Below are 16,497 nucleotides of genomic sequence, written 5' to 3'. Positions count from 1 at the left end.
ATCCAATCAGACTACTGCCCCCACCACATCACCCAAATTGCCCTCTTCAAGATTACTAATGACTTCCATACTGCTGGTCCCAGGGGTCAGTTCTCAGGTTCACTGGACTTGGCCTCTAGGTAGCACTTGGCTTCATTGATTCTTCCTTTGTCCTTGATTTGCACCCTTCACTTGGCCTCCAGGACAGCAGACAGCCCTGGTTCTCCTCTCATTTCACGGAATACACCTGCTCAACCTCCTTTGCTGATGCCAGCCATCTATCCTGGAGTGCCCCAGCCTCGGGTCATGGACTTTTATCTATAGTTGCTCCCTCTCTAACCTCTCCTATTCATAGGGATTTATATGTCATTTAATCACTGACAACTCCTAAAGTTATATCTCAAGCCTGAACCTCTCCCCTGAAGTCCAGTCTCAAATATCCAACTGTCTATCTGACATAGGCACTTGGTGGAGTAAAGGGCATCTCAAGTTTGGGCAAACTTGAACTCTTGATCCTCTTGCAGCCCTGCCCTTCTTGCTTCTGGTAGCTCCAAGTTTCCTGCTGCTTAGGACAAAGACACTGGAGCCATCCTCGACTCCTTTCTTTCTTGCAGTTCCTGTACCCCATTATGCTTCACTTCACCTCCACAGCTACCACTCTGGCTGGAACCACCACCTCTCTCCTGAACCACCTCTCTCCTCAACATACTGGGCACCCAGCTTCCACTCTCGCTTCCAAACGCAGTTCCCTAGAGAAATCCTACTAAACCCAGAGTCATCAGATCATGCCCTTCCTCTGCTCAGGGGCCTCCTGTGACTCCCACTCAGTGTAAGGGCCGGCGTCCTGACAAGGATCCAGGAGATCTGTGCCATCTATCTCCCTGCTCTCCCCTCCCCACTGGCCTCCGCGGTCCTGGAACACAGAAGGCACTTGCTCCCTCACCTCCTTCATGTGTCTACTCAAATGTCACCTTCTCAGGGAGGTCTCCCCTAGCCACCTTATTTTAAAATTACACACATACACACGAGCACCATGCTCCCCAACCCCATTTCCTACTTCCATTTTTTCCATAGTACTCAACACCTCCTCACTTACACATCTTATTTTGCATATTGTGTTACTCCCAACTAAAATATGAACTCCGTGAAGGTATAGATTTTTGTCTTTTGTATTCACTGCACTTGGAACCAAGTGGGTGCTTAATAACTATTTGTTGACTAGATGAATGAAGCACCATTTGTTGAATGACCTTGAGGACTCATGCAGGATGCAAAACAAATTTCTCAGCCCGACTTAACTCCGTCATCCTTTCTTCCAGCTCACCCAACCCATGTTCTAGATTCATTCCTGCCTCCGCGCATTTGCTTAAAGTCATACCTGCGCCAGGATCACCCTCCCCACTCGCCAAACTCTCCCTCTAAATTCTCCCTCCCCGCGCCATGATGTCAGCGTGTGGACGGGGGGGGGGGGGGCCAGGCACGGTTGGAAGGTTGACGGGTTGCCATGGTTACTGCACCCGCCTGAGGTGGAATATCCCCAGGGTGCCCCGCCCCAATGGGTAATAAGTTGGTTGGCGGATCCAGAGCAGCCCCGCGCTGGGGCAGATCAGAGAGGGCGGCAATCGTGTTTTCGTACGCCCCCACCTCACCCACACAGTTGTCATGGAAACGGAGCGCTTCCCTCCAGAGCCGTTTGCCTCCCCTCTCGCCTAGAAAATGAGACCCAAGCAGAGTAAGAACGCTGGGTTAGGCAGGAAGACTGTCAGAAAGGCAAGGACGCCGCCCGTTCTCAGCGATCTCTCCATCATTTCTCCCACCTCCCCCAAGGAATGCTACGCCTGCGCAGGGACCGAGCCCCGGGTACCAAAGCTAGCGGGGGTGGGGGAAGTGGGGGGTGGGGGGGGGTAGGGAGCCAGGGGCGCGCATGCGTGAACAGAGTTTTCCGCGTACGCTGCTGAGGCATCAAGAAGCTAGGGGACCTAACGCAGCGCTAATGTTGCGCCTGCGCAGCTAAGCCCCGCTCAAAGAGGCCCGTGGAAGGCAATTCTGCGCTTGCGCCGTGGGAGGGGCGTGAAACTCTAGCGGTAAGGGCGTTGGGGGCTGACTGGCGCTAGGTGCGCCTGCGCCGTGGCTCTTGGGGCGGCCGGGGGCGGGGCCCAGAGGGGGAAGAGAGAGGAAGGGGGGAGGGAAGAGGCCGCAGAAGCCCGAGCCTTGACCGACGGGCAGGCAGGGGCTGCGGCGGCGCCGGTGAGTGACCCGCGGCCCGACTCGGTCCCCACCCTCCACGACCCCCACTCTTCCTGGAGTCCCCCATCGCCTCCGTTGGCCCCTCTTACTCCCGGACCCCATTACTCCCAGAGCTCCTCTTAATTCCTGGCAATCCCCAGAGCCCCACAATCCCCGCAGACCCTAATCCCTCGTATTTTATAGTCTCAGCTCCTCCACTCTCCTCGAAGCCCCCAACTCACCGTGATTCCCGGGCATCCCTTCTGAGGACCCCTTCTCATACCGTTCTTACGTCTTATTGCCCCGGCACCCCCAGAGCGCTCCTCTGCTCCAGATCCCCCCTTCTTGCTGCATCTCTCCTTCAGCATCTCCTTACCCCTATCACCACCATGCTTCTTCGACCCCCGAGACACCCCCATTCTCCCTCCATTTCGCATTCTCCTATGCCCCCGTTCTTCTCTAACTCCTGCAGACACCCCCTTTTCTTTCGCTTTTCCTCATTTCCCTCCACCCCTCCAGACCCTCCCCCAATTTCCATCAACTCCTCGGCGTGGCACTTTGCGCCGCGCTAGGCACTAGAGGAGCGCTCAGCGGGTGTCAGCTATTATTAGGCACTCTGAACGTCCCGCGTGGCCCGTCGCCCCCAGCCACTCTCCGCTCCAACCCGTTGCCCCGGGGACATAGGAGGCGGTGTCGGGGCGGCCGGGGTGGGGCGGGCGGCGCGCGGACGCCGAGCCCCCGCCAGCGCTGTGCGCCCTGTGCCCGCAGCACCGGCGCCCCCCCATGCGCCAGGCGGCCGGACGGCGGCGTCGGGGGGCGCCATGGCTTCGGCGGCGGCGGGCGAAGCGGAAGAGACCACCCGGCTGCGCAAGCCGCGCTTCTCGTTCGAGGAGAACCAGATCTTGATCCGTGAGGTGCGCGCCCACTACCCGCAGCTCTACGGCGCGCAGAGCCGTCGGGTGAGCGTGGCAGAGCGGCGGCGTGTGTGGGACGGCATCGCCGCCAAGATCAACGGCATCACCAGCTGGAAGCGCACAGGCCAAGAGGTGCAGAAGCGCTGGAATGACTTCAAGCGCCGCACCAAGGAGAAGCTGGCCCGCGTGCCGCACTCCACGCAGGGCGCCGGGCCTGCCGCTGAGGACGCCTTCACCGCGGAGGAGGAGACCATTTTTGCCATCCTGGGGCCGGGAGTGGCGGGGCCAGGAGCTGGTGCAGGGGCCGAGCCTCCCTCCGCGGCGGCTTCCTCACAGCCGCCGGCCGCGAGTGCCGGCACCCAACGCTACGTGTTGTCCGAGGACCGCAGGGAGGACCGCAGGGAGGACCGACGGGCAGGTGAGTTCCTTCAGCATCACCTTAGCCAGAGCAGACGGTCACCAAGTCAGCTGTGTGCTCGGCACTGTCCCGAGCCCTGCCCGTGGCTCATCACATCCTCACTTACAACCCGGTGAGGTGGGTGCTGTAATTATGCCCATTTTGAATCTGGGGAAACTGAGCCTCAGAAAAGTGAAATGACTTGCCCAAAGTCCCACAGCTCATGACTGTCAGAGTCATGAACGGAACCCAGACCTAGGAGGCCTGGCTCCAGAGTCCACACCTGGGATTATCAGCACACACGGATTTCATTAAACGCAGTATAAGGTAGTGACAATGGCGGCAGAGTGTGTGGGCTCCCGGCACAAGTCTGCCACTCAGTGGTGTCATTCTGGGTAAGTTACTGCGGGTCAGTTTCCGCCTCTGTAAAGTGGGGATGAAAAACACAGTCCCCACCTCAAAAGCTTGCTGCGAAGATTAAATGAGTTAATATGTGTAAATTGCTTAGTACAGCGCCTCCTGAACACTCAGTTAGCTCTTGATAGGATTACCAACGCTGGGAGGTATGAACTGTTTTACCGTTTCATAAGTCAAAGATTCGGAGAGGTTTGGTAACTTTCCCAAGGTCATGCGATGAGTAGGGCAAGTGTGGAGAGCAGAGTACAGAGACTTCCCACTTAGCCTTGACGGTGGATTATTCTTTCTTCTACAGCTATTTCCTGAGCATCTGCCCTGTGCTGGGCAGTGTTGGGGGCAGGGTGGTGACTGAGACATCCCCAGCCTTGCCCTCCTGGGGCTGAGCTGTGGGAGTGCGGAGGGGGCACCTGACCCAGGCTGGGAGGTCAAGGAAGTCTTCCTGGAGGAGGAAACATCAGAGCCGCAGAGAGTGAGGAGCTGAGGGAGTGTTCCTGGTAGAAGGAACAGCATGTACAGTGACTTTGAGACAAGAAGGCTTAGCCAGTTTAGGACTGAGAAGTTTCCAAGTTAGGAGAAAGGGAAATAAAAAGATTGAAGAAAGGAAATGTTTTGAGATGAGGTCAGGGAGGTCAGCAAAGGCCAGACCATGCAGTGCCTTTTAGGCTGAGGTGAGGAATTTTATCTGAAGCGCTGTAAGGAGTCACTGAAGGGTTTTGAGGAAGGGAAGGACATGGAAGTGATCAAACAAGTTCAGGATCATGTGATTAAGAGAGGTTTATTCACTTATCCAAGGTCACACAGCAAGTAAGTAGTAGAATTGGGACTCAATTACAGGTTGTATCCAACTCACAGTGCATGCACTTAACCACTGGGCTAGATTGGCTGGCAATAACAGCAACAATTAATATTGACTGAGAGTTAATGGGTATGCCAGAATTAGATCACACACAGTGTGTTAAGTGAAGGTCATCACTTTGGACTTTATCTTCAGGGCACTGGGGAGGCCTGAAAGCATCTTCGGCAGGAGAGAGAGACACACAATTGCTTGGGACCCTTGTTCTTAATATGAATCTCAAACCTCATTGTTTCTATCTGTGAAACGGCCACATTGAACCAGAGCGGAGATGGCAAACTTATTTTTTCAAGAGTTGTACAACTATTTTATTCATTCATTCATTCAACAAATATTTATTGAGCACCTCTTCCAAGGCAGGCACAGTGGTAGATGCTGGAAATACTATGGAGAAAAAGACAATGGAGCTGGCATTCCAGTTACTGGAGACAGACCACAAACAAGGAGCCCCAAAACAGATCATATACCAGGAGGTGGTAAGAACTAAGAAGAAAAATAAAGCACATTAGGAACATAGTGAGTGATGGAAGGGGGCCGCTTATAGGTAGGGTAGTCAGGGAGGTCATCTCTGAGAAGGTGGAATCCGAGCAGAGACCTGAATAGAGAAAGTGAGCCAAGTGGCTATCTGGGGGAATAGCACTTCACAGCTAGAGGAAGCCACACATGCAAAGCCCCTGGGGCAGGAATGTGCTTAAAGCATCCTTGATTGGAACCTCACATGGAGATTCCCCACTGTGTAAACTCATAAAAGAGGAACTGCTCTGATTGCAGGACTGGAACAGGGTTTGGGGCAGCCTGAGGCATCTCTGTTGACACTAGAGGGAGACCTACGGATAATTTCTCTCTGACCTAATATTCAAAAACAAAAACAAAAACACACACAACAGTAATGGCATTGAAGATTTACTGTGTGCCAGCCACTGGCCTCAACCCTGTGCCTAGGGTGATTCAGTTAATCCCAGTGATGGCCCTCAGGGAGATGTTGTGTTATTGGGTCACTTGGTCCTTTGCTCACACACACACCTATTTACGGGTGGGGTAATTGAGGCCCAAAGGTTGCAGATAAATGATTTTAAATCGTGCCATGGCCCTTCCATGACCCCGGTGGGCACGACGGCTGGGCCACTTTCTCTTGTTCAGTAGGCTAGAAGAGCAGTATTTCAGAGGGGCGGCAGCAGTCCCCACACCCCTTATGAGGGAGACTCACCAACCTTGGGCCCAGAGCCCTGTCCAAGGACTGGTTAAAAGCATGGGTTCTGGAGACCGCCTGGGGTTCAAATCCCTCCTCTCCCATTCACCAGCACTGTGACATCTCTGGGCCTCGGGTCTCCTCATCTGTAAAATGGGTGAATAATGACAGCACCTACCCGCAGAGAATGGCTGACAGGACGCACTGAAAGAACACAGCAGGAAAGCTTAGCTGCTTCGCCCCAGGGCCAGGCCAGGAAAGAGTCGAATAAGTGTTAGCTCTGGTTATCACCTCTCTCACCGCCTCCCCTGCCTCCCCCTGCCTGGCTGGCCCAGGGAGGCTGGCCCCCCAGCATTTACAGCTGGAGGTGTCTGGCTGTTGCTGTGACAGAAGAGCAGGGAGATCAGATTTGGCCTCAGAGTAGGAGGCAGGCTTCCCCGGGGAAGGAGTCTCTGAGCTGGCCAAGGGGCCGTGCAAGGGGGATACTCCTGGTGGAGGGAACTGCATGTACGCTGGCCCTGAGCCAAGGAAGAGGGACAGAAAGGGGTAAGAGCTGAGGCCTTGCAGCCGTTGGGAGGGGCTGGCCTGTGTCCCCTGTGGGTGCTGGGGAGCCATGGGAGGGTTGCGGCAAGGACCTGGGGCCCGGGGCCCCAATCAGGGCTGACTCCCTTGGAAGCCACAGTTCTTTTTTCATTAAAGAAAAAATTTTGTGCTGGACATTGTTCTAGGCGCTGGGTAAACAGCGGTGAACAAAACAAAGCCCTGCCTGATGGAGCTGACATCAGGAGGAGGAGACAGACAACAAACTCAGAGCGACCCCATGCCAGGTGGAGATAAGTGATATAAAAGAAATCAGGTAGGGTTAGGAGAGAGAAAAGGACAGAGACGGGAGCTACTGTAAACAGCAGGTCATGGAAGGTCTTCCCACGGAGGCCACATTTGAGCAGAGGAGCTGAGGGAGGGAGCCAGGCTGGTGTCTGGGGAAAGAGCTTTCCAGGCCGAGGAACAGCAAGTGCAAAGGCCCTGAGGCAGGGGCAGACCTGTTGTGTTTGTGGACCAACAAGAAGGCCAATACAGCTGGAGCCTCCTGAAAGAGAGATACCAAGGGGAGGGGGTGCAGACAAGGTCAGGGAGGCAATGGAACAAAGTATGCAGAGCCTTGGGGGCCCCAAGGGCTTTGTTTTTACTCTGAGAACAGAGAGCCCCAAGCAGCTTTTGAGCAGAAAAAGACCACATCTGACTTGTGTTTTTTACACACCTTGATTGAGCTACAGTTCCCATACTGTACAGTCACCCGTTAAAGAGGGACAATGTGGAGCTATTAGCATATTCATGGAGTTGTACAACCATCACTACCATCAATTTTAGAACATTTTCATCACTCAGAAAAGAAACCCCCCCACACCTCTTAGCCGTCACCCCCAGCTCTGCCCAGCCCCAGGCGAGCACTCATCTACTCTGTCTTCTCTAGATTTGCCTATTTTGGACATGTCATATAAATGGATCAGAGGCTAGGTGGTCCTCTGCAGGTGGCAGAATTGACATGTTAGTTTGGAGGGACCGCCACAGTCCGAGTGGGAGATGCCGGTGGTTGGACTCGGAGGGGCCCTGGAGGTGGACAGAACAAACAGGTTGGATGTTGAAAATAGTTGGGAAGGCAGAGCCAGTGACATTTGCACACGGACGGCGTCTTGGGGGAGAAAAGGAGTGAAAGTTTTTGGCCAGCGTGGTGGGCATGAGCCAAGACGGGGATGGCTGAGGGAGGGGCAGGGCGCGGGGCCGGGGGGGGACCAGGGGCTCAGCTCTGGGCCAGAGAGCGTGAGCCGTTGCTAGATAATGGAGGGGGTACGCCAACGACACAACTGGAGGAGAGGTTTCGGGCTGGGCCCGGAAACCCGGGCGTCTGTTTGCACACTCTGTTCAAGTTCATGAGCATGAATGAGGTCTCAGGTGAGAGGAGCCGGGGAAGCGCAGACCACAGCTGAGATAGAACTCCTACCACCTGATAGGACAGAGCCCAGCAATGCAGCCTGAGAGGTGTGTGGTCGGGGGAGTGTCCAGAGAGTTCAGAGCCTTCTAGAATGTTGGTCCTGCCTGGCTCAGCAGGGGACCTCCAGGACCCCATTTCCACCAAGGCCCACATCGGCCCTCGGGTGGTTGGTTGTTAAATATACTGACTCTCCCCGCTGTGTTCTCCTACAAGGCATGACCTGAGTCGGGTTTTGAAAAGATGGCTCTGGGGCCAGGGTGGGTGGGAAGCGGAAGGGGAAATCAAGACAGCACTGGGGGTCGCTGTCACCTTACCTACATCTCTCTCTCCACAGATACACCAGCCCACAGCAAGGGGGGCTCCAGCAGCCCCGAGCAGTGGGCCCGGCCCTCCTGCAGTCCCCAGGAAGGGGGCTGCCCGCCACCCAAGGAGCGTGAGTCCCCGCCCCCTCCAGCCCTGCAGACTGTCCAGCTGCCCCGCCTGGCCTTGTCTCCGCCGCCCCCAGCCCCTCCGCTGCAGCCACCACCCCAGCCACCTCAGCAGGTGCATGTGGCACCCTCGTCCCCCAGCCCACCACCTCCTCCGCTGCCACCACCCACGCCCTCGGCCTCAGACCCCTCCCTGGACTTCCTGCGGGCTCAGCAGGAGACTGCCAATGCCATCCGGGAGCTGGCTGGCACCCTGCAGCAGGGACTGGCCAAACTGAGTGAGGCCCTCAGCGCCCTACTGCCCCTTCTGCCCGGAACGGCCGTCGACAGGCTGCCCCCGCCTCTGCCCCCGCCCCCACCACCACCCCCCAGGCCCCTCCTGTCCCCACCTACCCCCAAAGCCGAGATCACCCCAGAACCCGTGTCCGTGGTAGCTGCTGTGGTGGACAGAGCGGTGGTCGCAGCCAGGGGAGTGATCATCGCCCCTAGGAGCGAGGAGGGGACCCCCCGGCCACCCCCAGCCCCGCTTCCTCCCCACGACTCACCCCCACACAAGAGGAGGAAAGGCTTCCCTACGCGGAAGAGGCGGGGGCGATGGAAATCTCCGTGAAATCTGCTCTTGGGTTTGAGCTTGTCTCCGCTCCTTCTGCCTGCACCTCCTTCCCCCAGCTTAGCCCAGTGGAGGAGGGCGATGCACCTTCCCCATCTCAGCTGCCCCCTGGCTCCCCAGCTGCAGGGGCACCAGCACCCCACTCCCGATACTAGTTAGTGCCTGATTCTCAGGGGACCTCGTTGAAGGGTGCCCCAGCCCTTTCTCCAGTACAGCGCTGTCTGCCTGGCTGCTTCCCTGAACCCTAACTTCTAAGCCATCGATTTTACGTTATTTATTATCGCCCTTTGTGGGTTGCGGAGGGAACCCCTCGGGTCTGCACATACCCCCTTCCCAACAACTCCTGGTCTTGACTTGAAGAGAATTGACTCGCAGGGGCCTCCTCGCTTCCCCGATCCAGACTTTGGAGGGGGTGGGAGGCTCGAGACAAATCAGAACATGGATGACGAAGGATACAGCAGTCTCTGTACCTTAGGGAGGGGGGGTGGAGTTCTCACTGGGGAGGTACAGGTCGGGCCCTCTGCCTCCCAGTGCTGTCTCTGACCTCCAGAGCTCAACCCCCTCGTCTCTCCCCGGTGGTGACAAGATATGAATAAACTTATTTTTAATACGATTACTTTGGGCTCTGAGACAGGCCTGGGGTTTCAGCACTTACACCTGCCCCCACCCCTCCATGGATAGGTGGCGTTCCCTTGAAGTTGGAGGCTGGCCGTTTTCCAGCTCCCCCCCCCCCTTTTTTTTCCCTTTCTTTCTTTAAAGTTATCAAATCCTGTGTTCAAATCTTATTCCTCCTTATCCATCCTTCAGATACCAGCCTAAGTGTCATCTCCTCCAGGAAAACTTTCTGGATTTCCTCCTCCAGGCTACGATGGGCCTGCTTAGATTTTTTTCCTAGTGTCCTGTGGTCCCTCAAAGAACACATGCCTTTATCTGTTTAAAGCTGTTTCACCCCTCCCCCTCCGCCGCCAACCCAGTTTCATGAAGGCAAGAGCTGGTTCTCTTTTTTACTCCTAAACCTGCTGCAAAGCATAGTAGCAAAGTAGCTAATAACCACCACCCTGGATTCCGTCAGACCTGGCACTGCCCCAGCCAGCTGTGTGGGCCTGCCTTTTCCTCATCTGTAAAATGGGCATAAAAAATGTAGGAGTCCACAGCTCCATTCTATTTTCATCTTTCAGGTCTCAGCTCAAATATCACCTCCTCAGAAAAGTCTTGCCTGGCACTCCCTCTCCCCCAGCAGTTAGGGAAAAGATGTAGTCAAATAATCATTTGAGTAAATTTAAATTGAATGTCTGCCTCCATCACCAGGATGAGCCTTGTCAGGGGAAGGCCTGAGCCTTGCTCAGTCAGTGCTGTGTCCTCAGCATCACCCAACTCAGAGGAGGGTTGCATCTTTGAGTTAATGAGCAGCTTAAAAACAGTTTCCATGTATGGTGCTCCTTTTCTGGGCCAGGCACCATGCTAAACATTTATATGCATGTTTTCATTTTAACTTGAGGCTGCCCTATGAAAAGCAGATTCTATGGGGATCTCTGTTTTCTCCTGAGTTTAAAGACTTGCCCTAGACTTGTCGGGGGCCGATCCCAATTCAGCCCACCTGAAGCTGGACTCCAGCCACAACTCTTGACCCCCGCTAGTGTTTACTGAAGGATGGCTTAAAGAATTTTAGGGGATATATGGATGGCCGCTTTTTTTTTTTTTTAACATTTTGTGTATTTATTTGAGAGAGCAGGAGCACGAGCGGGGTGAGGGGCAGATGGAGAAGCAGACGCCCCACTGGGCAGGCAGCCCGATGTGGGGCTCCATCCCAGAACCCCAAGATCATGACCTGAGCCAAAGGCAGATGCTTAACTGACTGAGCCACCGAGGCGTCCCTATGGATGACCTTTCTAATGGTTCTTATGTAGTGTTAAACTTGATTAAAATGTAGCTAGTACCAAAAAAATGTAGCCAGTACATAAAAAGCCTGCACTTCTGCACATAATACAGACATACCTCGTTTTATTGTGCTTTGCTTTATTGCGCTTCACAGATACTGCATTTTATTTTTTTACAAGTTGAAGGTTTGTGGCAACCCTGGGTCAAGCAAGTCTGTCGATGTCATTTTTCCAACAGTTGCTCACTTCGTCTATCTGTGTCATATTTTGGTAATTCGTGCAATATTTCCAACTTTTGCATTATTACTACATTTGTTATGGTGCTCTGTGATCACTGACCTCTGAGAGCTCAGATGATGGTTAACATTTTTTAGCAATAAAATATTTTTTAATTAAGGTATATACATTGTTTCTTTGGACATGATGCCAGTGCACGCTTAATAAACTAGCGTAGTGTAAACTTTCAGATGCATTTGAAAAACCAAAAAGTTCATTTGACTCTGTATTGCCATATTTGCTTTATTGCTAGGTTTGCTGCATTGTGGTAGTCTGGAAGGAGCCTGCAATATTTCCGAGGTATGTCTGTATTGCTTAGGTTGAGGCAAAAGTACATAGTCTCCTCCCCGCCCCCCACCCCGCGGAGTCAGTTTCCAGAAAATAATACAGGTGTTCAGTGAAATTGTGAAGCTGACACTAATGTTTGGATAACAAAACCAGAGCTGCTAGAATTGCAGCGGGATGTGGGAGAGGAAGCAGACAGTCCGATTAGTTTGAAAGTCACTAATGAATGCAAGTCTGACAAGTCATTCAAATATTTTTGAGCGCTTATCACGGACCCAGGCTTAGAGTAAGAGGGTGATGGGGGTAAGAACCTGGAGACTTGTCTCTCCTCCCCTCCCTACTCTTCAAGCCTGACTCGCACTGTCCCCGATGCTGGGAAGAAATCCCTCTCCGGGGGCGGGGTGGGGTAGGTGTCCCCAAAGTCTGGTTGGTCCGATCAGGTAGTAAGCACTCAAAGGTTGAAGAAAAACTACCCCCCCAACTCTTGCTGGCCATCTCTGGCCTCCTTCCCTTCCCCCAAATTAGCGAGCAGTAGAGGGTGAGGATTCCCTCAAAGCAGTGCTCCCCCAAAACGTAAAGCCCCCAGAAATTGAGCGGGGGGGTGAGAGACAGCGGGAATCGGGAAGGCCTCCCCCAACCTCCCAGGCAGCGGAAGTGCGTCAGTTTGTCCTCCCGGCAGGGCATTTTGGGAATTGTAGTGAAGTGGAGGTGGGGAGCGGAGGGGGGGCGGGCAGAAACACAGTGTAACTCTTTGTAGACCAGAGCGCGCCGGCAGAGCTGGAACAGAGTTTCGAGGGCTTTCGACCACTCTCTTTACTAGATGAGGCAACGGGCAGAGAGAGACCTTCGTTCTTCCCCTTTCTCCGGCTGTTTCCGGCCCCATTCAGAGAATGATATGCAAGATTGGAGGCAAATGAGGTGCCAAGCCGAACCCTCTCTCCCCCGGTTGCCAGCTTCCCGTCCCCCTACCCCGAAACCATCCAATCAGCGCCCCTCCGCCCTTGCCCCAGGAGCTGCTGCTTCCCTAACTAGGCTTTAGCCCACCTTTGATGGGCGGGGAATTGAGCCTCAGAAAGACCAAGACTTTTGCCTAAAGCCGCACAGCAAGTCGGAACAGAAACTAGACGCCCGAAAGCCTGTCCACTTCCTACCATTTCTGAATCCGTGATAGCTCTGACCATTCCTATCTCATCCCCGCCCCCACGCCCTGTGCCCGAGCTCCTCCGAGCGCGTGGAACTCCCTTCCCGGCCAACATGAGTAGTAGTGTTTGCGCGTCGGAGAGGCGGCAAGCCCGCCCCTTCGCCGCCAGCCGTCCCCTTTAAGAATCGGCCCCGGCGGGACTACGTTTCCCAGAAGGCTTTGCCGGCGCGTTATGTAACTTTCCCTGCGAAGCGGCCTCTGGGGCAGAAGGAGGTGGAGGCGGCGGCGGCCGTTGCAGTGGCGGCGACGGCGGCGGCGGCGGGAGCGGCGGGAGCCCGAGGCGGCGGCGGCGGCGGGAGCGGCCCATCCCGGGGCCCGAGCTGTGCGCCTCGGCCCGGAGCCCGGATCGGGCGGGGGCGCCGACGAGCCTCTTAACAGGCTTTTCAAGGAGGCGGGAGTGAGGAAAAAGGCTTAGGGCCCAGGGGGCGGGGAAGGGGGGCCGGGCCTGGATCCGCGGGGAGGCCGCGCCGGAGGCCTGACTGTGGGCTCGCGCGGTCCCGGGGACACGAATTGAACGTCGGCGGCGCGGATCGGACGTCGGCGGCGGGTGGAACGCCGGGACGCCCCGGCGCGCGCGCAGGGGTCATGGCGTCGGTGCAGGCGTCCCGCCGCCAGTGGTGTTACCTCTGCGACCTGCCCAAGATGCCGTGGGCCATGGTGTGGGACTTCAGCGAGGCGGTGTGCCGCGGTTGCGTGAACTTCGAGGGTGCGGATCGCATCGAGCTGCTCATCGACGCGGCCCGCCAACTCAAGCGCAGCCACGTGCTCCCCGAGGGCCGCTCTCCTGGGCCCCCCGCCCTCAAGCACCCGACCACTAAGGACCTGGCTGCGGCCGCTGCACAGGGGCCTCAGTTACCGCCTCCGCAGGCCCAGCCCCAGCCGTCAGGAACGGGCGGTGGCATCTCTGGCCAGGACCGCTATGACAGGGCCACATCGTCTGGCCGCCTCCCCCTGCCCTCGCCCGCCCTGGAGTACACCCTGGGGTCCCGCCTGGCTAATGGGCTGGGCCGCGAGGAGGCCGTGGCGGAGGGGGCGCGGAGGGCCCTGCTTGGCTCCATGCCCAGCTTGGTGCCCCCCGGGCTGCTGGCAGCTGCTGTGTCTGGCCTGGGAAGCCGAGGCCTGACGCTGGCACCCGGCTTGAGTCCTGCCCGTCCGGCGTTTGGCTCCGATTTCGAGAAAGAGAAGCAGCAGAGGAATGCGGACTGTCTGGCAGAACTGAACGAGGCCATGCGTGGCCGGGCGGAGGAGTGGCACGGGCGCCCCAAAGCTGTGCGGGAGCAGCTCCTGGCGCTGTCTGCCTGCGCCCCCTTCAATGTCCGCTTCAAGAAGGATCACGGGCTGGTGGGGCGGGTGTTCGCTTTTGATGCTACTGCCCGCCCGCCGGGCTACGAGTTCGAGCTGAAGCTTTTTACCGAATACCCCTGTGGTTCTGGCAACGTGTACGCAGGAGTCCTGGCCGTGGCTCGCCAGATGTTTCATGATGCTCTGCGGGAGCCGGGCAAGGCTCTGGCCTCCTCAGGCTTCAAGTACCTCGAGTATGAACGGAGGCACGGCTCCGGGGAATGGCGCCAGCTAGGGGAGCTGCTAACCGACGGTGTCCGCAGCTTCCGAGAGCCAGCCCCGGCTGAGGCCCTGCCCCAGCAGTACCCAGAGCCAGCCCCTGCAGCTCTCTGTGGCCCACCCCCGCGAGCCCCATCCCGGAACCTGGCGCCCACGCCACGCCGTCGCAAGGCGTCCCCTGAGCCCGAGGGTGAGGCGGCTGGGAAGATGACCACCGAGGAACAGCAGCAGCGGCACTGGGTAGCACCCGGTGGCCCGTACTCCGCGGACACCCCTGGTGTGCCCTCACCCATCGCCGCCCTGAAGAATGTGGCCGAGGCCCTGGGCCATTCCCCCAAGGACCCTGGCGGGGGTGGGGGCCCCGTGCGCGCTGGGGGTGCCAGCCCCGCAGCCTCCTCCGTGGCCCAGCCTCCTGCCCAGCATCGTCTAGTGGCCCGCAACGGTGAGGCAGAAGTCAGCCCCACAGCAGGGGCAGAAGCTGTTAGCGGGGGTGGTAGCGGCACCGGGGCGACACCTGGGGCACCCCTGTGCTGTACCCTGTGCCGGGAGCGGCTGGAAGACACCCACTTCGTCCAGTGCCCCTCAGTGCCCGGACACAAGTTCTGCTTTCCCTGCTCACGGGAATTCATCAAGGCACAGGGCCCTGCTGGGGAGGTGTACTGCCCCAGTGGAGACAAGTGCCCCCTGGTGGGCTCCTCTGTCCCCTGGGCCTTCATGCAGGGCGAGATCGCCACTATCCTTGCTGGAGACATCAAGGTTAAGAAAGAACGGGACCCCTAGGCCGCCACTGCCACCAGTCTACTGCCTCCCACCCCCTTGCTACCCACCGCTGCTGCGGATAAATTATTCTCTCCCCCACCCAGCCCAGTACTACCCCCACCTGTGTATATACCCCCTTCCTCATCCCAGATGGGTTCCCTGGGGTAGATGCGTTGAGGGTGGGGGGAGAAAGCTTGTGGCTTCTGTTCGAGGGGGTGTCTGGGGTCCCTTGGCCCCTCCGGTTTCCCTCTCCCCTCTTTGGCTTGGCTTTGCTGCTGCTTGTAGTTGGGGGAGAGGTGCCCCCCTCCTCCTTGAGAAGGGGCCTCCTGAAATCTCGCTCTTTATAAACAAAGCAAAAGCATTTTATTGCCCCCCCCCTCCCGTCCCCTTTTCCTCCTTCAATAAACCGAAAGATGGGGTTTTTTTTTTTTTTCCTTCTTGGTCCCTTAGTTGTGTGAGATGCTGCGCCCCCTCTGGCACCGAACCGATCCTGCAGGGGAAGGACGTTGCGTTGTAGCCTCCAGGTGGCGCCCTTCACTCAGGCGGGCCCGTTGGCTGGTTTAGAAATGCTGGCCATTCCTCAAGCGTTCTAGCCGTCTGCCCGTTTTCCAGATGATAGAACTGAGGCTCAGCGTGTGAGGCTCCTTGCATGGGAACCAGAGCCAAGCTTGGGAATGAGGTTTCCCTTCTGGTCCAGACCCTGTATCTACCCAGGATGTGGGGGACTCCGCGCCCTCGAGGAGAGGGGAAGGAGGCATCAGGAGGCTTCCTAGAAGGGATGGGCAGTGAGTTCTTGCTCAGGAGGCAGAGCATTAAGGCTACATTGCTTAGAGGGACTGCCCTACCAGAGAGGAAGTTTACCTCCACGGGGTACACAAACAGGATCTCTGGAAACAAAGTGCTTCCCACCTCTGGTGGTGCCCTGAACTGCGCTCCTCGCGTCCATCTTGGGAGACCAGTCTCAACGGTGGCCGTCCTAGGACACCGGGACTGGCAGGGTAAAAGGCACAGCCCCCGCGGGCTGCCTCTGATGTGCACGGCCTTGTCCCGCACCTGTCCCGATGGGCTGATCATTAACCAGGACTTCCTGCTGTCTGGCGTCAAGGGGCAGGACCCGAACAGGCTGCGGCAAAGCAGGGGTTAAGGGGAGGGGGCTGCCCTAATAGCCCAGCCCCCACCCCTGCAGTCTTCCTCTGCGACCCTAAAGTGGAGGTTGCGGGAAGGGGGAATGCGGGGCGCCAAGGCCAATGGGTGGATGGAAAGATGGGGAATGTTAGTATGTCCTGTCACCGCGCAGCACTGTCACACAGCCCTGAGAGCCCAGATTGCCCCAGATCTCAGAAACACAGGTATTCCAGCTCCTAAATGTGGAAGCCCCTAAAGTCTTGACCCATCCTCTTAGTTATCCACTAAGTTAGTGTGCCATGCATATCTTGCAGACCGAGGTGTCCCAAATCCCAAATATTAGGGACCCTGGGACTTTGTCCTCAACATTTGGAGGACCCTCAACTCTTAAATCCGCCAGTTCTTGGGCTG

General features: G+C 56.8%; 2 protein-coding genes across 4 annotated transcripts; both read left to right on the top strand.

Moving 5' to 3' along the window:
* Positions 1-2,164: 2,164 nt before the first annotated feature.
* MYPOP (Myb related transcription factor, partner of profilin) lies at positions 2,165-9,616 on the top strand. 3 transcript variants are annotated; one of them, XM_028088126.2, is made up of 4 exons: positions 2,165-2,226; positions 2,974-3,537; positions 5,143-5,262; positions 8,300-9,616. In XM_028088126.2, exons 2-4 carry the CDS (start codon positions 3,027-3,029, stop codon positions 9,001-9,003), a joined length of 1,335 nt encoding a protein of 444 aa, XP_027943927.2. In that variant the 5' UTR covers positions 2,165-2,226; positions 2,974-3,026; the 3' UTR covers positions 9,004-9,616. The 3 variants fall into 3 exon arrangements, with proteins under 3 accessions (XP_027943927.2, XP_027943929.1, XP_027943928.2); XM_028088128.1 differs by having other exon boundaries at positions 5,147-5,262; positions 8,300-8,743; XM_028088127.2 differs by lacking the exon at positions 5,143-5,262.
* A 3,266-nt stretch (positions 9,617-12,882) lies between these two features.
* On the top strand, positions 12,883-15,384 carry IRF2BP1 (interferon regulatory factor 2 binding protein 1). The gene has a single exon (XM_028088179.2). The coding sequence runs from the start codon at positions 13,228-13,230 to the stop codon at positions 14,980-14,982; it is 1,755 nt and encodes a 584-aa protein (XP_027943980.1). The 5' UTR covers positions 12,883-13,227; the 3' UTR covers positions 14,983-15,384.
* Positions 15,385-16,497: the final 1,113 nt, after the last annotated feature.

This window comes from Eumetopias jubatus, unplaced genomic scaffold (assembly GCF_037043125.1).
Source record: "Eumetopias jubatus isolate StellerSeaLion01/CBP00866 unplaced genomic scaffold, mEumJub1_p1.0 scaffold_10, whole genome shotgun sequence".
In the NCBI taxonomy this organism is placed as follows: Eukaryota; Metazoa; Chordata; class Mammalia; order Carnivora; family Otariidae; genus Eumetopias; species Eumetopias jubatus.
This window is presented reverse-complemented; position numbering and strand designations above follow the sequence as displayed.